This window comes from Acinonyx jubatus, chromosome B4, assembly GCF_027475565.1.
Source record: "Acinonyx jubatus isolate Ajub_Pintada_27869175 chromosome B4, VMU_Ajub_asm_v1.0, whole genome shotgun sequence".
In the NCBI taxonomy this organism is placed as follows: Eukaryota; Metazoa; Chordata; class Mammalia; order Carnivora; family Felidae; genus Acinonyx; species Acinonyx jubatus.
Genome location: NC_069387.1, coordinates 86481724 through 86505151, shown reverse-complemented (window position 1 = coordinate 86505151; position 23428 = coordinate 86481724). Strand labels below are relative to the sequence as shown.

The following is a 23428-nucleotide window of genomic DNA, read 5'->3' as shown; positions in this document are numbered from 1 at the left end:
GGAGAAGAGATTTTAATTATTTTTATTAGTAAATGCACATTAATTTTTTAAATGTTTATTTACTGATTTGGAGAGAGAGACACAGCAAGAGAATGTGAGCGGGGGGAAAGGCAGAGAAGGAGAGAGAATCCTAAGCAGCTCCACATCATCTGCCCAGAGCCCAAAGCATGGCTACATTATTAATTTTTTAAGAAGACATTCTGGAGTCTTTTTTATTAAATTGAAGAAAAATTGTTAAATACAATTAGGATTTACTATGTTGCCTATTACCAAACTTAACTGATCTCAGAAATTCACAAAAGCAGTGTAAAGACGATGAGCAGAATTTTATTTTATTTATTTTATTTTATTTTTCAGGTTTATTTTTAAGTTTATTTAGTTTGAGAGAGAGAAAGAAAGAGAGAACACACACGTGAGGAGGGAAAGGACAGAGTGGGAAAGTAAGGGTTATAAGCAGGTTCCTGCTGTCAACACATAGCCCAACACGGGGCTCGATCCCATGAACTGTGAGATCATGACCTGAGCCAAAATCAAGAGTCAGATGCTTACCTGACTAAGGCACCCAGGTGCCCTGGAACAGACAGAACCAAAAAGGAAAGCAAAGAGGAGATGCTCACTAATAAGCTGTTAGTTTTGTAAAAAAGTCTTAGAGGATAAAAAAGAAAAAGAAAAAATGAAACTGTATATTTAATGAACAAACATACAGAATTTACCACTTAGAGGTTACTTCTGTTTGCTTAGTCTGCAAGTAAATTTCACTATTGTTGATATTCTTTCATTTATAAAATTTGTAGTTGATTACATTTCAATTATGTGGTTTTGCCACTTGGAAAAACAGGGAGAAAAAAGGGACAAAGGCAGAAATCAGAGACAGATATTAAGAGATGAAGATAGAAAAAGAGAGAATAGGCTTTCAATATGTAATTTGCTCCATGGTGTAACTTATAGCAGGACAAAACTAACATTTTGTATGGCCAAAAGCACAAATGCAGGGAAATTCTTCTTTAAAAATTAATAAGAACAAATTTAATTGAAAAATTTTTAAATCTGTCTCAAATGCTAATAACTCAGGCTAATACACAATACCTTCCAAATAACAGTATGCCATGTTGAATGCTGTAACAAAGTTCCATGTGCACCAATTGTTGAAAACAGAGTTTGCCCTGCACTTTTCCTCACAGCAGGACGGGGGTCCACACATAGTTCACCCAATTTTGCATAAAGACACAGCCACAAGCAATCAAACGGTGGTGCAGGGTGGAAGGGCCGATTTAAAACCACTCCTTTTTCTTCTGCCTGTTTTTGCTGTGCTGCCTCTTCTTTATTTAATTCTTTTTCAATAGTTTCCCCTCTTTGGAAAAAATAATCTGAAATATTCCACTAAAGAGCAAAGTAGAAAAATACCATTTCACTCACAGGTTTTATTTTAAACACATAAATAAATATTCAATACATGATTGGTTGCTTTAACTTTCAGAAACAAAACCTTAAAAAGTCACTTCAGAAATTCCTTTTCTAGCAGAATAGATTTGAAAACATCTCTGTCATATGTCTCCATCTGATTTCCGGAGAATATGGGGAAACAATCTTGTGCTGACATTAATATTTTTAAATATTTTTGTTATGAAACATTTCAAGAACATACAAAATAAAACAAAACAAAAAACAGGGAAAATGTATCAACATATCAATGTACCCAAAACATATTATTAACATTTTGGCATATTTATTTCGTGCCTATATTTTATAAAAAATTAACCGTGATACCATTATGACATCAAAAAAATTATTAACAGTTCTTTAATATCATTTAAGGGCATTTTATAATTTCATAGAACAATTACTATATCCCAACGTAGCTTATGACCTCATTCTCAACCACAGTACAGTGTATGAATTAATGAGAATTACACCAATGATAAAAATGTAGAGAATCCTATAAACATAAATATAAGAGTGACACCAGGCAGTAATATAGTCAACACTGAATTAAATACTCTTTGGGAGGGATTCTATATGTGTGCTTATTTTCTTTCCTATGATTACATTTTAATAGTAACTTATCTAGCTTGTGAGGGATATCGAACTTTAAAATTTTCTGGCTTATAGAGGCGTCTGGGTGGCTCAGAAGGTTAAAAGTGTCGGACTCTTTCATTTCAGCTCAGGTCCTGATCTCATGGTTCAGGAGTTCAAGCCCCACGTTGGGCACCTCGCTAACAGTGCTGAATCTGTTTGGGATTCTCTCTCCCTCTCTCTCTGCCCCTCTCTTGCTCATGCTCCCCCACTCAAAAATACATAAACTTTAAAAAAATAAAAGTAAATAAATAAAAACTTTTGGCTTATAATAAACTTTAAAAAGTGTAAATAATTGCCTTTAAATGCATTTATATTGGAAACAGCTTTGTTTATTAATGTAATATTAATAACATCCTAACTTAGATTTTACTTCTACATTCAAAGTGAGTAAAATGAGGCTCAAAAGGTCAGTCATTAAACAATTAACAACAGGCACAGAGAATTAAAATACAAGTATATCTGTTCCCACAGTCAAGGCTCTTCCATTAACATATGCCTTCTAGTAGCTAACGAAGCAGAGTGGATGAACTACAGGACCATGTAAAGACTTTTATTGGAGCTTTATTTACTAAATAAGTAGTACATGAAAATGTTGCTACGAAAACAATATTGAAAATCAATTAATCCTTACACAAGAGTCACATAAATATTTCTCTTTTATGTACTATTACTTGTTTACTAAATCCTCTCATGACAAACCTTTTAAAGCGAAATTTCAGCTCAATAGATAAAGATTATTCCAAATATTCTATCAATGAATTATTTCTTAAATTATGTCATTTAATCCTTCATGCAAAATCAAAGTTTAGCACTTAAATGTCATTCAAACAACCCCCATAAAACAAAAAGCCTATTTGCTTAGCATTCATTCTTAATTGCCTAACAACGATTTCTAAATTATATGATCGCAAGAAAGGCAGTAATACTTACCAATAAACCTATTGAAGTTAAACTAATATTAAGTTCTTGGTTATGAAGTCCAAAGCTACCTGCTACATCTACAACAATCTGCAGGCATGTGCAAGGCATTGTTGGTAGAAAATCTGTCACAACCAACTGAAGACACTGGAATGCAGTTCGTATCAAGGATTCTCTAAAAAAAATGAAAAATAAATATATATTTATGCACTTAAAAGAAATGTAAGTAAAAATATACACCTTACAATAATTTGAGCCAAGTTAAATTCTATTCTAAAATTTGAACAAGAGGGGTGCCTGGGTGGTTCAGTAGGTTAAGCATCAGATTCTTGATTTCAGTTCAGGCCATGATCTCAAGGTTCCTGAGTTCGAGCCCCATGTCAGGTTCCTCGTTGACAGTGGGATTGTCTTTCTCTGCCCCTCCCTTGTTCATGCTCTCTCTCTCTCAAAATAAATAAAAATAAACTTTAAAATTTGGACCAAAAAATCTCCCCTAATATAGGTCATACAGTATTTTAACATCTACATCATGTAAAAGAGATACTTATACTTAAATAAATTAACAAACAAAACTGAAGAAAGGATGTTGTATCAACCAGCCAAACAAAAGTTAGACATTAACAAAAAAAGGAAATTGACTATAGCTACTTTCTCACCACTATATCCCACAAATCTAGCATGGTGCCCAGCATATGCAAATAGACACTTAATGAAAATGAGTTCCCCATTCTTTTTTATGTATATCTCATTTAAAATAATCCATCTAGTCTGCATAAGAAAATAGTATACTTTGAATTTCAAATGAAGAGAATAAGAAGTATTTGACTTTAGGGGCACCTGGGTGGCTTGTTCCTTGAGTGACCGATTTTGGCTCAGGTTACGATTTCATGGTTCATTGAGTTCAAGTCCCTCATTGGACTTGATGCTATCAGTGCAGAGCCCACTTCAGATCCTCTGGCCCTCTCTCTCTGCCCCTTCCCTGCTTGTGGTCTCTCTTTCTCTCTCTCTCTCTCTCTTAAAAATAAATAAACATTTTTTTTTTAAAGAAGCATTTGACTTTAGAGAGAACTGGCAGTGGGGAAAATAATAACAAAAGTGAATTATAATGGCTAACACTTACTGTTTGCTATGTCATGTACTTCCTGTTTTACATGTACTAAATAATATCTTACAACAACATCCTATTTTATAACTGCACTGTAAATTAGGAGAAGAAATTTGAGCTTGATTTAAGCTATCGCTGGCTTCCTTCCACTTGAATCATCTCAGTATTTTGTAGAATTTAAGGAAATTTACTACTACAAATAAATAAGAAAGATCAATTTTCCATAATAGATAGTCTCAAGCATTTCAACCATACAAAACTCAACTAGTCATCATGTAAGATGGCATGAGTTCTGCTGCAGAATGAGACAAATATATCCACACATCTAATAGACCTTTCCACTGCAATGTTTCACTTTAAACTAAACAAGTCCATTTTGCTCTTCCTTCAGTATTTACTACTTAGTTAATACCACCACCATTCATTAAACTGCCTAAGTCAGAAATGTGGGAGTCATTCCTTATTCTATTCCTTATTCTATTTCCCATTTCACCCTTCACCTCTATAGTCAATCTTTATAGTCAATTTAAGTAGCGCAAATCCATCTCCTCCTGTCTTTTTTTTTTTTTTTAACATTTATTTATTATTGAGAGACAGAGAGAGACAGAGCATGAGCATGGGAGAGGCAGAGAGACTGGGAGACACAGAACCCAAAGCAGGCTCCAGGCTCTGAGCTGTCAGCACAGAGCCCAACGCGGGGCTAGAACTCACAAACTGGGAGATCATGACCTGAGCCGAAGTTAGATGCTTAACTGACTGAGCCACCCAGGTGCCCCATCATCTCCTCCTTTCTATCTCTAGAGAGCACTACAGGCTCTCTCATTTCCCCCCACCCCTCCAGGGTACTGTTAAAGTGATAGAGCTCAAATGCACATCACAATGTTCCTTTGCTTAAAACTCCTAAATGTCTCTCAAATGGACTGAGGACAAATCCAAATACATAGTTTATAAAAGCATGTAAGGTCCCTCATAATTTTGGCTCAGCCCCACTCCAGGGACACAGGCTCTTCCCACTGGAATCCTATTCTTTGGAGCATAACAAACTATTCTTATTAGGATCCTAACATAGACCTTGTTCCTTTTCCATAAGATTCTAGTTTTAGAGCAAGAGCTACCCAACTGTGTAATCATAGAAACTAGCAAGCATAGTATTTAGAATATACTAGGCACAGAATAAATGAACAATAAAATTTTAAAAGTCACTTAAAAGCAAATTCTTAGATTTCCCAATATATGCAGAGAAGTCCTAAGTGTTAATTTATATCTTATCAAATATTTATTTTAATAATATAAACCCCAATCTTTGGATGTGTTACAAAATTTTTTAGGTTGGTGCATTTATATTAATTATGAACTTTGTATTCTTGTACAAATGTCAAATAAACAGCAATTTTTCCATCCTTCCAAAACAAAGGTGAGCCCTAATAATTCACTCCAGCCAAATGGAGGTAGGATTAAGAAAAAATGATTCTAGATCTTAGACTTAAACAGGAAGGGTATACATAAAAAATTACCACTTCTGCAACATTTTAGGATGAATTCATTCTTTACCTCTATTACTTTCTGGATGTTAGTTTTAAAAACTTACCCTTGATCATTTCTGATTGCTCCCATGACTCCAAGCACTAATGGCCATCCAGGCCCAAGACTGTCTCCCTGACTCTGAAGAATCTGTAACACACATTCTAATTGCTTAAGTCGGATATCTGGATGGTTAATACTGGACATTTCTTTCAATGGGTTCAATAAAAGCAACTGTAGTCTCTGAAAAGAGGGCAGGAAACTAATTAGAAAGAGAAGCTTTATTGTTACTTTTTAAATTTAAATTCACCTCCACTCAGACTGTAAGAGTAAATAAAAACTTTTCTACTAAAACAAACACTGATTTCTCTGAAGTAATTAAGAGATTTATACGTCACCTTTTTTTAAAATAAGAGAAATAAAAACCTATCTTTAACATGTTAAATTTCAGATTAAATGGGAGTGACTATGCGTTAAAGGACACTAATTAAAGACCCGCATAGAAATTAATCTCAATAAAGGAAATGTGTCTATATACATCTAGCTATATCTGGAGAGAGGAAATAATCCCCAATTTCTAAAACTATCTTTCATAATTTACTCTGTTAATATACATCACGTTTTGTTTGTTTATTTTGAGCAGCAGGCAAAATATTTTGAGCAGCAGGCAAAAGTTTATTAGAATATACAATTAGAAAGGAAGAATAGTAGGAAAGCTCTCTTTACTGAGAGGGGACATTCAAAAGTGAATGCCCCTATATCACATACATTTAAATTTAAAATTCTTAATACTACTAAAAAGTGAGTAAGTATGGTACCCATTAACAAAGACAGCGTCAAACGATTAGAATCCACTGGAGTAAAGACAGCATTCTTTTCTAGTCCTTTCAAGGCCTGAAAGCACTTGCATCATTTTTACCTGTTTTCTCTTCAAGGATTCATTTATTTGGTTCACTGATTGAAAAAACATTTAAGCTCTCACCTATGTGTCAGGTATTACAGTGAATAGGATTTGGATAAGGGTTTTCTTTTCAAAAAACTTAAACTGTAACAGGAAAAAAATATGAAGTCACTAAAATTTAAGCTGTATAAGAACATATATCTTTTCTGTCTTGCTCATCATTCTATTCCAAGAGCTAAATCACTGGGTAGCATCTTGTATGTACTCAGTAACTACGTATTGAGTAAATTTATAGAATACAATCACCATCTTCATTCCTACTCAATCTTCAAACAAAAGAACTTCAGTGGACTTTTAAAAAACCGTATAAGAGATCTATAAATGATTATATGAGTCAGGACAAAGGACTCAAGACAAAAATAAATTGGGGAAGTACAAAGGAACTTTTTAAATTATTTAAAAATAAAAACCTATTTTATTGTACTTGTCTCTTCTACCACTTGCTTTTCTCCCCATGTAAGGATAATTAGAGAAAAAAATTAGGAATAGTTAGGGACCAAAGCAAGGAGGCTAATAAAGTAGGGCCTCAAAATAAAGTCTTAGCAATGCATGAACAGGGAAACTTCCACAATGGGAGCCCAATTCTAAGTAATTTAGCAGCTTTAATTCTGTGTCATTCACAAGAAGGTTTTCATGACTTTTAATAAAGATAATCCTAAAAATCCAGACATACCAGTCTTCTGTATGATATCCATGGCCTACATATAAAATATTAAACAACACCCATTCTCAGAATATCATCGATTTGATAAATTAAGAAAAAGACTACACATAGGAGAGGATGATTTTGCATTAAAAATTTTTTTAAAACAAGGTAACTTTTTTTTTTTTACCTGGTTTTGTGAAAGTGGAGGATCATGACTAAATGTTAATCCTGCTTTAATAAGTGAAGTTAAAGCTTCTGCTCCCCATTCTCTCATTCGAGAGTTTGGATGCTGGCACACCTGAAGACAAAACATTGAACAAAAATTAAATATTTAATTTGTACACTTAAGCTACATATCACACATCAACTGAGAAAAGAAAAATTTAAATATAACATTTTGTATTCTTTCACATTTTAAAAATTATATGAAATGTTCACCAATAAGGGCTGAATAAAAAATTGTATCTAAAATGGAAGTAAGCTTACCTTCTGTATAAGGGGCAAAGGAAGCAATAGAGAGACAGAAAATAAAAGATGAAACTAAACAAGTCACAGAAAAAAAAGGATTTCAAAAAAGTAAATTATATCATCAGAGTAAACAAAAGCGGCAAGCTGATACTAAGGTTCCTAATCAGGCCAACCCTCATAATCAAATACTAAGCTAAGATTTTAAAAACTTATTTTTGTGCCATTTGATGAGAATGTCTAGGACAAGAAAATCTGCATTTTTCCTCTATAGTAATTCATAAAAGTAATCCCAACAAAATGGGGAAAAAAAATAAAGAAAAGTTCAAGCTCATTTGTTTCTCTTATGAAGAGTAATACCTTTCCTAGCTTACTAAAATAATACAAAATGATCGTGGAAACTAAACCTAAAGTTCACATACACACGCATACTAACAGAAGCAATCATTACTGAGAATCAGCTAATTATTACCAGTCACTCCAACTTGAACACAAGAGTATACAAATCCAGATGAAATTCCCTGGCACTATCTACAATTAGTGATACCACACAGGCTTTTCCCTTTAGAGAAGAGCTATCTCAGAATCACAGGAAAGGTTATAAAGGAACAGTGTTTATAATGAACTCTCAGCCCCAAATGCCTTAAAGTTTCAGAACTAGCTGAAACTGAGGTGGATCAAGAGACTCTGTAACAAAAGAAAGAGGACCCAAGCTAACAGCTAGAGGAGACTTCAGAGATTTCACTGATGTGTCACCCATTATCAGTGCAAAACACCAACCTATTCCTTCCCCAAGGCAATCATTGCAAAACTTTAGTCCCTAATGAAATACACAGACATAAAGACAAGGGGGAAAAAAGTTAATGTTGATTGTTCACATGGTCATCCAGAATCCGTAGTTCAATGTGTCTATCTTTATTCTTACAAAAGTAAATACAGCATTTAAGAAAAAAGAAGTTACCTCAAGTAGATGGCCAGTTAGAGGTCTCCAAAGAATTTCTATTCGGTGCATGTTAACTAGACCAGTTTCTAACAATTTGGCAACAGCAAAAAGAGATGGTTCCTAGAGAGAAAACATATTGCATTTTGATATTGTAAGAAATTTTTAGTACCTCAACTATAAATAAAACTGACGATACTCTGAAAAGCATGACTATAATTAATATATAATTAGTATAAATTAGCAATAATCATAACAGAACCTTAGTTATCATGAGACAAGACTTTCTGAAACCCACCCTCAAGTATCCAGGATAGATTCTAATTATAAAATTTGGTTAGGAAGAGAATGCTTTCATGAGAAAAAAGTGAAAAATTCAAAATTATTCCAGACACAGAGTGGCTACTCTTCTGACCAGAAGGAAAGATACATTCTGTTATAGACTAAACTGTGTCCCCTTAAAAAATATCTATGTTGAACCCTACCGCCGAGGTGATGGTCTCTGGAGATAGGGCCTATACGGGGGTAATCAAGGTTAAGTGAGGTAATAAGGTGAAACTCTGGTAAGATAGTATTAGTGTCTTAAAAGAAGAGACACCAGAGAGCTTCCTGGCATGCTCTTGAGCACTCCTTCCCACCATGTGAAGACCCAGTGAGAAGACTGCTATCTTTCAAAGCAGGAAAAGAGTCCTCACTTGAGGACCACCATGCTGGCATCTTGATCTCAGACTTACAGCCTAGGCTGATTGATATATATTCTTACTAGTGCAGTCTTCAAATGTCCATGTTTTATGTGTGAATTTCAGGAAGTATGAAAAAATCCGAAAAGAAACAACAGAGACCAGGGGAAAGAAGTATAGAGTCAGGAATGAGGCAGATATTGGAACTGTGAGTTTAGGAAATAACAGAAAAAATACCAGAGACAGGTGACAAACCCCTCTCCTCAGTTGCTAGCATTTCACCAACCAGAAAAGGAATCAGTATTGTTTTAAGACAAATTTGGCCAGGCTGACCTTTGCTGCATGCACTAATGTTACAGGCACCCTAAAAATTTGTGTGGTAGAAGAATGTACCATTGTAGAGACAGTATGATACAGTGGTTAAGACTGACATTTGTGAAGTTTTAATTGACTAGGACCTCATTTCAACTCTACCACTTAATAGGTATGTAACTTGAATAAGTTACTACTTTCACTAAAATTTTTTTAATGTTTATTTAAAAGCAAGAGAGACCGAGCATGGGCAGGGGAGGGGCAGAGAGGGAGACGCAGAATTCAAAGCAGGCTCCAAGCTCCGAGTTGTCAACACAGAGCCGGAAGCAGGGCCCGAACTCACAGAACATGAGATCGTGACCTGAGCCGAAGTCAGACGCCCAACCGACTGGGCCACCCAAGCGCCCCTCGCTAAAATTTTTTAAATCTATACGATGGGGTAATAATATACAGAGACAACCACACGTTAGAAAGTATCTGGCAGATAATAAGTCCTCATAAATGTTGCCTAGTATGATTTTCTCCTCCTCCTCCTCCTCCTTCTTAGCCCCAACATGGGGCTTGAACTCACAACCCTGGGATCAAGAGTCAGATGCTCTACCAACCGAGCCAGCCAGCCACCCCATTCTTCTGCTAATTCTAACCAGGATGAACACAGGAATCGTGTGGCATTTAAAAAAATGTACAAGCTCAGAGCCTGGAGCCTGCTTCGGATTCTGTCTCCCTCTCTCTCTGCCCCTCCCCTGCTCACACTCTGTCTCTCCTTCTCCCTCTCAAAAATAAATAAACATCAAAAAAAATTTTTTGTTTTTAAATGTACAAATGCCCACACCTCATAACCAGATTCTTATTCAGAAAGCCTAGAATGTATTCCCGGCATTTGCATTTTTAAAAAACTCCACAGCAGACTTTGATGCACACAAAAGTTACAGCCACTAGTGAAGTGGTTAAGAATAAAGCTCTAGAATGAGACCTATGTGGGTTCAAATCCAAGTTCTAACAATTACTAAATATGTGATCCCAGGCAGATTACTTAAACTCTCTATTTTCATATTTCATCTGTAAAAAGGGGAAACTACCGCCAAACCTCACAGAGTTGTTTTAAATTATTAAATTAAACATTTAAGTGCCTGGCATACAGTAAACTATGAAGAATATTTTTGTCATTGTTATACTGAGTTTGGTAATATGTCTGCACAAGTATCATCCACCACACCTTCTTTCAGGGAAGAATTTGCAAGCTTCATCATAAGCTACTTCTCAACACATTAGCAAAAATTCCTGAAATGAGGACCAAAAATGAGATGACTTTAAATCCACACTAAAGAACACTGATATATATATCTTTCATTTTAATTTTTTAAAAATTTTTTAATGTTTATTTATTTTTGAGAGAGAGAGAGAGACACAGAGAGAGAGAGAGAGAGAGAGAGAGATAGCGATCATGAGCAGGGGAGAAGCAGAGAGACAGAGGGAGACCCAGAATCTGAAGCAGGCACCAGGCTCTGAGCTGTCAGCGCAGTGCCCAATGCAGGGTTAGAACTCACGAACTGTGTGATCATGACGTGAGCCAAAGTCAGATGCTCAACTGACTGAGCCACCCAGGTACCCCAATATATATATCTTTAATCCCTAGAATGTTTAACTCACTCAGAAGAGCTGACATTGTCAAATTTTTTTTAATAATGAATAAAAATATAAAAGTTTCTAATTTTAACATCTGCATATTTATAATAATTTTTATAAAAAGCACAACTGAATAATAAATTGTTCTTTGCCTCCAATTAAACATTTTTTAATATTTTTATAACATTACAACATTAATACATGCAGCAAAGGTCAGCCTGGCCGTATTTGTCTAAAATTTTTATAGTTTATATTTTTATAAATTTTTATTTCCATTCCACATTTATCACTTTGCTTTACAATATTAAATCCTAAAAGAGAGAAACGAGAATCCATTCTCAGGTATATAATCTCCATTCCAACGCATCCATTTTTTCAACATTTGTTCCTTCTAAGCTTCCCTGAAATATATCTGCTCCAACCACTCTCTTGAAATTGTATTCTTCCAGCATAATTATAAACATCAAATCCCTATTTTTTCTCAATTCTCATTGATCTTGACTTCTTGTAACATTTTTCTTTTGATTTCCATGAACTTGCTCTTTCTTATGTAAATTATACCATTCCTTCAATATCCACCTCCAATCACAAACCAATTCATGTTAATTAATCTTAATTCTTTTAGTAGAAATATGCACTTAGAATCTATAATAGGACACTAAAGATTCATAGAATATGTCTCACATCACTTAGTATCTATAACTATTTATTTAGACTCTTATACCATTTAAACTGCCACTTAACCATGAGCCAGTAGTTCACATGCTGTTAGAAAGTAAAAATCTTAAATATCCTTTATATTTCTTAGCACTATCATGTATACAGTACACATACCATGGTTACTGAGTTAATACGTAAATTCTCAAGACATTACCACAGAAACTTGCTCAGATTTCATTAAAGTACTCTATTAAAAATATATTTGTGCGTTGAGTTAATCTTAAAGATTCAGGATTATTAAGGATATCAAGAAATTTACTACTTTACTATATTTTATATTACCCATGCCTTAATTTGGAGTAAAGTATAAAACATATTTTCAAACACCTACATATTCATGTAATACCCTAACTATATGCTATAATATATGGAACTTCTCCTTAATAAGACCTCATTGGTTAATCTTTAAATGAGTCCTACAGATGACAAGCCACAATACAAAGAATTATAATTGAAGACTAAGCAGACAACATAATTTTGGATCTTACAGATACATGTTAAACAAGTTACAAAGCTGCATTCTCTGCTTTTTAATCATGTTCTAGGTATCTTCACTTATTTGTAAATGGTTACACCATATTTATTTTAAAACACAGAAGGCATTTTATTTTACATAATTTCTAAAATATAAACAAATCCATATATTCTTGTGCTGTCCAAGTATAATAGAAAATGATATTTTGATTACAGAAAGAAATGCTCTTGAATGCCAATATTCAAAAGTACTATATTCTATTCATTCAGCCAATAAGTAAAGGAAAAATTTAATTTTCAAGGTCGGGAGAATCATTACCTTTACTAAGAAATGATTAGCTCCTTATTTCCATCCCAATGAAGGCAAGAGAAACTGAGACATATATATATTGCTTGACTTAAACCTTGTATTGTCCCAATCATAAATTGAAATTACAAATATTGTGACATTCTATGGAATTCATTTATAAATGTGGTATTACATATATTCTTTTAAAAAATGTTTCTTAAAATATTCAGTACACAAGAGAAATGGACACAATTTAAATTTACAATACATTAGACATATCACAAACCACGTCATGTCCTCTTCACTCCCTCTTCAACCAATAACCCTAAATGGCAAAGCTCAACACAGACTGGAAGAAAGTATTAGTCCCACTACTAAAATACTAAGATCACTATGAGTGTACATCTTATTTAACTCAATAATGTACCATATTTAAAACAGAAAGAATATCACACCTTATTATTTCCATAGGCCATATCCATTGCTTCTAGGGATAAGGAGCAAAGTGCATTTATTAAATGATGCAATGATACATCATCAAGATACCTATAATGAAAATGAAGAAGTATGACATTCTGATCTAAAATACACAGCTAATAATATTTCTTTCAATTTCAAAAACTGATTCTTTTTTTTTTTAATTTATTTATTGTTTAATTTATATCCAAGTTAGTTAGCATATGGTGCAACAATGATTTCAGGAGTAGATTCCTTAATGCCCCTTACTCATTTAGGCCACCCCCCCCCACAGCCCCTCTAGCAACTCTGTTTGTTCTCTGTATTTAAGAGTCAAAAACTGATTCTTACTGTGAGCTTTCAAACAATCTTGAAAGTATATTGGAAATCACTGGTAAATCTGTCATCACTGCTGTTGTGAGAACCTAAGAGAAGAGTACAATTAAATGTAACATATGAACATATTGAGAAGCACAAATTCAGTAAGACTAACTACAGCTTACTGTACTGGGTCCTTCTACAGCTCTCCCAGGTTTCAAGGCACCACCACTACTAGGCTTTAATCCCAGAATCCATACAAGATGCTGTAAAATTAAACAAAAAAAAAATAACTAAATCTGTAAAATTGTAAAAACCCTAATAACTAAAATTAAAAGTCATTAGTAACTCTTAATAACTAAAATTAAAATCACAAGTAGGTTTCCAATAATTAAATTTAAATCGGTAACTGCTATTCATGTAAAATACTTAAAACACCAAGCATAGGCAGAACTTAGGCCATTAAGAGAAGCCACATCTTTTTTCTTTTCCAACTTTTCCTTCTTCAAACTTACTGTCTATTCTTTAGGCTTCCCCAAACTACCAACAGGCATTGCTTAATTTAATTGGTAGCACCTAGATATAAAAAGAACACTGATCTTTGACTCAGAGCCTACAACATACCTGCAGGGTCGCCAAGACAAGTTGCCATGATGTTCCAAGAACAGCTCCATGGCAGTGTGCCAAGTTAAGTAAAGTCCTCATACACTGGATATTTTTGGAAGTGAGCTATATTTAAATAAATATATATTTGTAAGAATTGTTATGCATTCTCGTAAAGTAGGATTATCATATTCAAATATTTTTTTAAATAAAAAAACAAATATATTAAGAAAATAGGTGTGGATGGTTTGTATAGAACAAATTAATTTGCTTAAAAATTGTGTTACCATCATTGTTATGATAATGTCAGTTGTCTTCTAAAGGTATCAATCATCCAATTAAAATAAATAACTCTAACAACAAAATCTGGCAAACAAAAAGAAAGGTACAGGCGACAGAGTTAACATGGCAGAGTAGTATAGGGACCCTGAGCTTGTCTTGTCCCTGAAACACAGCTAGATCAGCATCAAGACATTTTGAACACCTAAGAAATTGATCTCATGATAAATGCAACAATTTGCATAATATGAGCCAGAGAACTTGGCAGGAATGTCATGCAGAGGGGTGAAATAGGGGAGAGAAAAACTGTGGAGCTGCAGAGTAGGGTGCCATTTTCACAGAGAGAGGGCAGAGAAAGGGGGAGAGTGCAGAGCATCAGGATTGCTCAAGAAAAGCACTCCCCACCCCGACAAGAGCTGGAGAGAAAGAGAAGGAAAGAGTGAGAACACTCACAGGGAACTGGACAAACATCTGTTCTCCAAAACCATTAATGGAGAGAGGGGAGAGGGTTTCAATACCAGGGTTCTATAAACAATGGAGCGCAATGTCTGAAGGTTCAGAGATCAGTGCCTGACGATGCTCCAGTGAGGAAGTAGGGCAAATCCCCAGGAATAGGCAATGTGGACTGAGGGATCCATGTGCAACACGGAGAGAAGCGGTTCTCCTGTCTGGAGTGCATTTGATAGAGGCTATCTGTCCTCCCCATTGGCAAAAATCCCAGCGGACCCTGGAGAGCTGTCACATTTACTGATAGTAGAACAAAGGCACCAGAGTGCAGCACAACTGGCTGGGGTATGATTTACCAAAAACTCTGAGCCACTGCCACTGCATGATCGCACAAATATTTTCTAGGGAAAGCCAGCATCTGGTGATTGCTCAGCGAAACCCCGCCGCCCCCCCCCCCCCCCCCCCAGAGAATCAGTGCAGGTCAAAGATGAAGGTGTCTGTGAAGTATGGGGTTTTGAAACACAGCCCCATCTGAGATAAAACTGTGGAGGGAGGCATTACCTGGCAGGCAGACAGCTTGGACACAGACAGGGTAAAGGCAAGGAGCAGACAGAAGCCTGATACAAAGGAGGGGTACTTGATCACGCATCTGTGAGGGCACGAAATTCCTAATCCAGAGACTAGAGAGCTGGGTTAAGCTATTTTCACCCCTCGCCCATGCATTCACAGACCAGGATTGACCCCACTGAGCTAAGCAGCACCACCAAGTGAAGAATACAGCTGATACACCAAGCCCTGCCCACCTGCGTCCTCCAGAGACATCCCCCAGAAGACCAGCACAAATCCTCTCCACGTGCTTAGTCTACTGACCATAGAGTGCGTCAAAGTTTCAGTTCTAGGGGCGCCTGGGTGGCTCAGTCGGTTGGGCATCCGACTTCGGCTCAGGTCATGATCTCGCGGTCCGTGAGTTCGAGCACCGTGTCGGGCTCTGTGCTGACAGCTCAGAGCCTGGAGCCTGCTTCAGATTCTGTGTCTCCCTCTCTCTCTGACCCTCCCCCGTTCATGCTCTGTCTCTCTCTGTCTCAAAAATAAATAAACATTAAAAAAATTAAAAAAAAAAAGTTTCAGTTCTAGGGGAAACTGGATTTAACTTTATTCAGGTTTCGTTCTGTTTGCTTGTTTGTTGGTTTGTTTTCTTTGCTTCTATTTTTGCTTATGCTGTTTTCTTTTTTCTTTCTTTTCTTTCTCTTTCTTGGATACGTAAAGAGCAATTTTTATCCTATTTTATTTTATTCTATTATTAAACATTTTTTAATTAATTTAAAATTTTAATTTAATTTAATTTAAAAAATTTTACTTTTTTTCCCCTCTTTTTTCTATCAAACCTCTCTCCACAAGAAGACTGAAATACACCTAAGATCTGGCTTCCTTTATTTGATTTTGTTTTGTTTTAATATTACTTTCTTATTAACTTTTTTCTTCCTTCAAAATGACATGATGAGAAATTCACCCCAAAAGAAAGAAGAGGAAGAAATGATGGCCAGGATTTAATCAACACAGATATAAGTAAGACAGTCTGAACTAGAATTTAAAACCATGATTATAAGAATACTAGCTGGGGTTGAAAACAGAATAGAAGACACCAGGAAATCTCTTTCTGCAGAAATAAAAGAGCTAAAATCCTGTTAGGATGAAATTAAAAATGCTATCACCAAGATGCAATCTCAAATGGATGATATGACGGCAAAGATGGATGAAGCAGAGCAGTGAATCCGTAATTCAGAAGATAAAATTATGGAAAATAATGAAGCAAAAAAAAAGAGGGAAACAAAGGTGAAAGATCACCATACAAGACTTAAGAGAACTGAAAGATTTATTAAGGAGGAATAATATTCATATCATAGGAATCCCAGAAGATGAAGAGAGAGAAGAGGAGCAGAAAGTTTATGTGAGCAAATTATAACTAAAAACTTTCCCAATCTGGGGAAGAACACAGACATCAAAATACAAGAAGCACAGAGAACTCCCACTGGACTGAACAAAAACTAACCATCACCAAGGCATACTGTAGTCAAATTCACAAAATACACAGACAAGCAGATGATCATGAAAGCAGAAAGTGAAAAAAAAGTCTTTAACCTACAAGGAAAGACAGATTACGTTCATGGCAAATCTGTCCAAAGAAACTTGGCAGACCAGAAAGGAGTGGCAGGAAATATGCAACGTGCTGAACTGGAAAAATATGCAGCCAAGAATTATCCAGCAAGGCTGTAATTCAGAATAGAAAGAGAGACAGAGTTTCCCAGACAAACAAAAACTAAAGGAGTTCATGACCACTAAACTAGCCCTGCAAGAAATTTTAAGGGGGACTCTTTGGAGAAAAAAAATGAAACAAAACAAAAGAGACCAAAAGTAACAAAGACTAGAAAGGACTGGAAAATGTCACCAGAAACACCACTCTACAGGTAACACAGAGGCACAAAATTCATATCTTTCAATAACCACTCTAAATGTAAGTAGACTAAATCTTCCAATCAAAAGACATAGGTATCATAATGGATAAAAAAACAAGACCTGATCTATATGCTTACTACAAGAGACTCATTTTATACCTAAAGGCACCTGCAGATTGAAAGTAAGGGGATGGAGAACTATTTATCATGCTAATGGACATCAAAAGAAGGCCAGAGGAGCCATTCTTATATCAGACAAACTAGATTTTAAAACAAAAACTGTAACAAAAGATGAAGAAGGGCATTATATCATAATTAAGGAGTCTATTCACCAAGAAGATCGAACAATTGTAAATATTTATGCCAACTTGAAAGCACCCAAACACATGAATCAATTCATCACAAACATACAGAAAGTCATTAATAATAATACAGTAATAGTAGGGGAATTTAACACCCCACTCTAGCAATGGACACATCGTCTAAGCAGAGAATCAACAAGGAAACAATGACATGCTGGACCAGATAGACTTAACAGATATATTCAGAACATTTCATCCTAAAGCAGCAGAGTACACATTCTTCTCAAGTGCACATGGAACATTCTCCAGAGTAGATCACATAATGGGACACAAATCAGCCCTCGACAAATACAAAAAGACCTATATCATCCCATGCAGATTTTCAGATCACAAAGCTATGAAACTTGAAGTCAACCACAAGAAAATATTTGGGAAGATCACAAATACTTGGAGATTAAAGAACATTCTACTAAAGAAAGAATGGATTAACCAAGAAATTAAAGAGGAAATTAAAAAAAGTACATGGAAGCCAATGAAAATGAAAAGACGACAGTCCAAAGCCTTTGGGAAGTAGCAAAGGCCGTCATAAGAGGGTAGTATATAGCAATCAAGCCCTTCTTAAATAAGGAAGAAATGTCTCAAATATACAACTTAACCTTACATCTAAAGGAGCTGGAAAAAGAAGAGAAAATAAAGCCCAAAACCAGGAGAAGGGAAATAATGAAAATCAGAACAGAAATCAATACTGAAATTAAAACAAACAAACAAAAAACAAAAAAAAGGGAACAGATCAACAAAACCAGAAGCTGGTTCTTTGAAAGAATTAATAAAAATAATCAGACTTACCAAAAAGAAAAAGGAAAGTACCCAAATAAATAAAATCACTAATGAAAACAGAGAGATCACAACCAATACTGCAGAAATACAAACAATGATTAGAGAATATTTTGAACAATTGAATGCCAACAAATTGGGCAATCTGGAGGAAATGTATAAAGTCCTAGAAACATATAAACTACCAAAACTGGAATAGGAAGAAATACTAAATTTGAACTGACCCATAACCAATAAAGAAATTCAATCAGTCATCAAAAATCTGCCAACAAACAAGAGTCCAGGGCTGGATGGATGTCCACGGGAATTTTACCAAACATTCAAAAAAGAGTTAATACCTATTCGTTTCAAGCTGTTCCCAAAAATACGATGGACAGAAAGTTTCCAAACTCATTCTATGAGGCCAACATTACCTGATTCCAAAACCAGACAAAGACCCTACTAAAAAGGAGAATTATAGAACAATTTCCCTGATGAACATGGATGCGAAAACTCTCAACAAGATACTAGCAAACTGAATCCAACAATACATTAAAAGAATTATTCACCATAATCAAGTGGGATTTATTCCTGGGATGCAGCGGTGGTTCAATATCCACAAATCATTCAACGTGGCACATCACATTAATAAAAGAAAGGATAAGAACCACATGATCCTCTCAATAGATGCAGGAAAAACATTTGACAAAATACTGCATTCTTTTGTGATAAAAACCCTCAAGAAAGTAGAGATAGAAGGAACACACCTCAACATCATAAAGGCCATATGCAAAAGACCCACAGCTAATATCATCCTCAATGTGGAAAATCTGAGAGCCTCCCCCCAAAGGTCAGACACATAATAGGGATGTCCATTCTCACCACTATTCAACATAGTACTAAAAATCCTAGCCTCAGCAATCAGACAACAAAAAGAAACAAAGGCATACAAATCGGCAAGGAAGAAGTCAAACTATCACTCTTCACAGACAACATGATACTTTATGTGGAAAACCTGAAAGACTCCACCAAAAAAATGCTAGAACTGATACATGAATTCAGTAAAGTCACAGGATATAAAATCTACGTACAGAAATTGGCTGCATTTCTATACACCAATAATGAAACAGAATATCAAGGTATTGATCTCATTTACAACTGCACCAAAAATCATAAAATACCTAAGAATAACCCTAACCAAAGAGGTAAAAGATCTGTATGCTGAAAACTATAGAAAGCTTATGAAAGAAACTGAGAAGAGACAAAGAAAGGGAAAACATTATGCTCATGGGTCAGAAGAACAAATACTGTTAAAATGTTAATACTACCCATAGCAATCTACACATTTAATGCAATCCCTACCAAAATAACACCAGCATTCTTCACAGAGCTAGAACAAACAATCCTAAAATTTGTATGGAACCAAAAAAGACCCCAAATAGCCAAAGCAATCTTGAAAAAGAAAACCAAAGCTGGAGGCATCACAATCCCGAACTTCAAGATGTATTAAAAAGCTGTAGTCATCAAGAGAGTATGGTACACAAAAACAGACACATATATCATTGTAACAGAATAGAGAATCCAGAAATGGACCCACAAATGTATGGCCACGTAATCTTTGACAAAGCAAGAAAGAAAATGCAATGGAAAAAAAAGACAGTCTCCTCAGCAAATGGTATAGGGAAAACTGGTCACTGACATCCAGAAGAATGAATCTGGACTGCTTTCTTACACCATACACAAAAATAAACTCAAACGGATGAAAGACCTGAATTTAAGACAGGAAACCATAAAAATCCTAGAGGAGAAAACAGGCAACAACCTCTTTGACCCCGGCCACAGCAATTCCTTACTAGACATGTCACTGGAAGCAAGGGAAACAAAATCAAAAAAGAACTGTTGGGACCTCATCAAGATAAAAAGTCTGCACAGGGAAGGAAACAGTCAACAAATCTAAAAGGCAACCGATGGAACGGGAGAAGATATTTCCAAATGACATATCAGATAAAGGGTTAGTATCCAAAATCTATAAAGAACTTATCAAACTAAAAATCCAAAACACCAATAATCCAGTGAAGAAATGGGCAGAAGACATGAACAGACACTTTTCCAAGGAAGACATCCAGATGGCTTACAGACACATGAAACGATGTTCAACATCACTCATCATCAGAGAAATACAAATCAAAACCATAACGAGATACCACCTCACACCTGTCAGAATGGCTAAAATGAACAACAGGTGTTGGCAAGGTTGAGGAGAAAAGGGAACACTTTTGCATTTCTGGTGGGAATGCAAACTGGTGCAGCCACTCTGGAAAACAGTACGGAGATTTCTCAAAAAATTAAAAATAGAGCTACTCTACAATCCAGCAATTGCATACTAGCTATTTATCCAAAGGATACAAAAATGCTGATTTGAAGGGGCACATGCACCCCAATGTTTACAACACTATCAACAACAGTCAAAGTATGGAAAGGGCTCAAATGTCCATTAACTGATGAATGGATAAAGAAGACGTGGTTTATATAGGGGCACCTGAGTGGCTCAGTCGGTTAAGCATCTGATTTCAGCTCAGGTAATGATCTCTCTGTGAGTTCGAGCCTCTCTCAACAGCTCAGAGCCTGGAGCCTGCTTCGGATTCTGTGTCTCCCTCTCTCTCTGCCCCTCCCCTGCTTGCACTCGGTCTATCTCTCTCAAAAATAAACAAACATTAAAAAAAAATTTTTTTTAAAGATGTGGTATATACATACAATGAATATTACCCAGCAATCAAAAAAGAATGAAATCTTGCCATTTGCAACAACATGGATAGAACGAGAGTATATTGTACTAAGTGAAATAAGTCAGACAGAGAAAGACAAATACCATATGATTTCACTCATGTAGAATTTATGAAACAAAAAAGAAAAATATAGGGGTAGGGAAGGAAAAATAAGATAAAAATAGAGATGAAGGAAAACCATAAGAGACTCTTAAGTATAGAACAAACTGAGGGTTGCTGGAGAGGTGTTGGATGGGGGGAATGGACTAAATGGGTGATGGGCATTAAGGAGGGCTCTTGTTGGGATGAGCACTAGGTGTTATATGTAAGTGATGAATCACTAAATTCTATTCTTGAAACCATTATTACACTACATGTTAACTCACTTGGATTTAAAAAGTAAAAAAAGAAAGGTATAATAATTTTGCTGGATAGTTAATTGGTAACTAAGGTAAGAAAAGTCCTTCACCATTACTGTTCCTTGAGGCTGGACTGCCAAAGGTTGACCAACTGCCACAACTTGCTGGTGAGATTCACTTGATGGACTTATCATCATAACACTCTGGCCCTGAATGGAATATGCTAGAACACAAAGGAAAGCTTAAATAATTAAGATATACTTTTCACATTATTCAAAGTAATGTTGTACTTTAAAACATTAATTTGATTAAACTAAGTTCAACTATGACACTTATGCAGTTACCTATTATCTACATGCAAACATTTTTTAAATTCAGGAGGTATAAAAACCAATATAATTTAAGCAAATTTTAAGTAATTTTCTATATAACTTTTTAAAATTATAAAACTTAGGTATACTTTTTCACAAGCAAAATAGAATTAGGACACATGGAGTATTTTAACATATATTTCCAGTAAACTTTTATAGTTAAAGTTAGATGTCAAATCTCACATTTTCAGTCTGAAAACTAAATACCATCTTGAAATATATTTCTATTACATGTAACAAACCTGAGTGTTTTCAAAGTATTCAACAAGAAAAAAAACATCTGAACGTTAAAAGCAGCATTATTGTTCTACTAGTTCGTTGAAAAAATAAAAACAAAAACAAACAAAAAAACACCACTACTTTTTAAAATTTTTTTTAAGTTTATTTATTTATTTTAAGTAATCTCTAGACCCAATGTGGGGCTCAAACTCATGACCTCGAGATCAAGAGTTGCACATTTCACTGACTGAGCCAGCCAGGCACCCCAAACCACCATTTCAATAGTATGATATAGTTTACAACAGACTTCTAGATTTATTTTCTTTTTAAAATTTTTTTAATGTTTGTTTATTTTTGAGAGAGACAGACAGTGAAAGCATGAGTGGGGAAGGGGCAGAGAGAGATGGAGACACTGAATCCAAAACTGGCCCCAGACTCTGAGCTGTCAGCTCAGATCCCGATGCTGAGCTCGAACTCACAAGCCATGAGATCACAACATGAGCCGAAATTTGATGTTTAACCATCTGAGCCACCCAGGCACCCTGGAGATTTATTTTCTTTTATCCTCACTATCATTGTTGAAAATTGGTATTATTCTCCCTGCACTCCCATTGTTTTAAAGAGATGGAAAAAATTTAAGCTCTGGGTCGCAGACCCAGAGAAGTCTGCAGACTTCTCGCAGAGGTCATAGTCAGAGAGTAAAACAGGTAGGCTTGAACTAGGAATTTCTATAATATTTTCTCTACATAATGTCACATCACTAGATGAAAAAAAACTCCGAGTAAGCTGAAGTCTTACATTTGTTGGAAAGCGTGGCTGCGGTGGTGGTATTCAGCACAGTAAGAGCATAATGGGGGGGCAGGGAACCTTTGCATATTGCAGTTATAAAGGCGTCTCTTGAAGTTACAAGGCCCAGTCTTCCACAAAGAGCAGCCATAGTCAGTTCAGCTTTTAAAATATTCTCAGTGGCAGCTTCATCTGTGCTGAAAAGATAAAGTATTGTATTTAATATGATTAATTTATGTTTAATTATACTGCAAACATGATGTGCAATTAGGTATTCTGTGGAGTTTTAAGAAAATCTATAGACAAATAACAGCAAAATATACTTAAGGAATTTTAACTAATCAACATAATATCTGAAAATCTGAATTGGGTGAAAGCAATATATAATACATATTTCATTATTGAAGAAAATGGTTAAGCACTCAAAGATTTAACTTAAAATATCAAGCATTTTAAAATCAGGAAATTCTGCCATTCTGGAAAACAAATCAAAGTTACTGATAATCATCATCACTGTAAAAAGT

At 35.3% G+C, this 23428-nt stretch overlaps 1 protein-coding gene across 4 annotated transcripts in view; it reads right to left on the bottom strand.

Moving 5' to 3' along the window:
- The window catches only part of MON2 (MON2 homolog, regulator of endosome-to-Golgi trafficking), a 117622-nt gene that overhangs the window by 35876 nt on the left and 58318 nt on the right, over positions 1-23428 (bottom strand). For all 4 annotated transcript variants that reach the window (XM_015079515.3, XM_015079517.3, XM_053226447.1 and 1 more), the window contains 11 exons: positions 22917-23101; positions 21639-21751; positions 14132-14236; positions 13693-13773; positions 13541-13614; positions 13189-13279; positions 8654-8755; positions 7415-7525; positions 5688-5863; positions 3007-3169; positions 1087-1380 (listed from right to left, as the gene is read on the bottom strand). In XM_015079515.3, the coding sequence (XP_014935001.2) occupies positions 1087-1380; positions 3007-3169; positions 5688-5863; positions 7415-7525; positions 8654-8755; positions 13189-13279; positions 13541-13614; positions 13693-13773; positions 14132-14236; positions 21639-21751; positions 22917-23101 (1495 nt within the window). The remainder of the gene's footprint in view (positions 1-1086; positions 1381-3006; positions 3170-5687; positions 5864-7414; positions 7526-8653; positions 8756-13188; positions 13280-13540; positions 13615-13692; positions 13774-14131; positions 14237-21638; positions 21752-22916; positions 23102-23428) is intronic.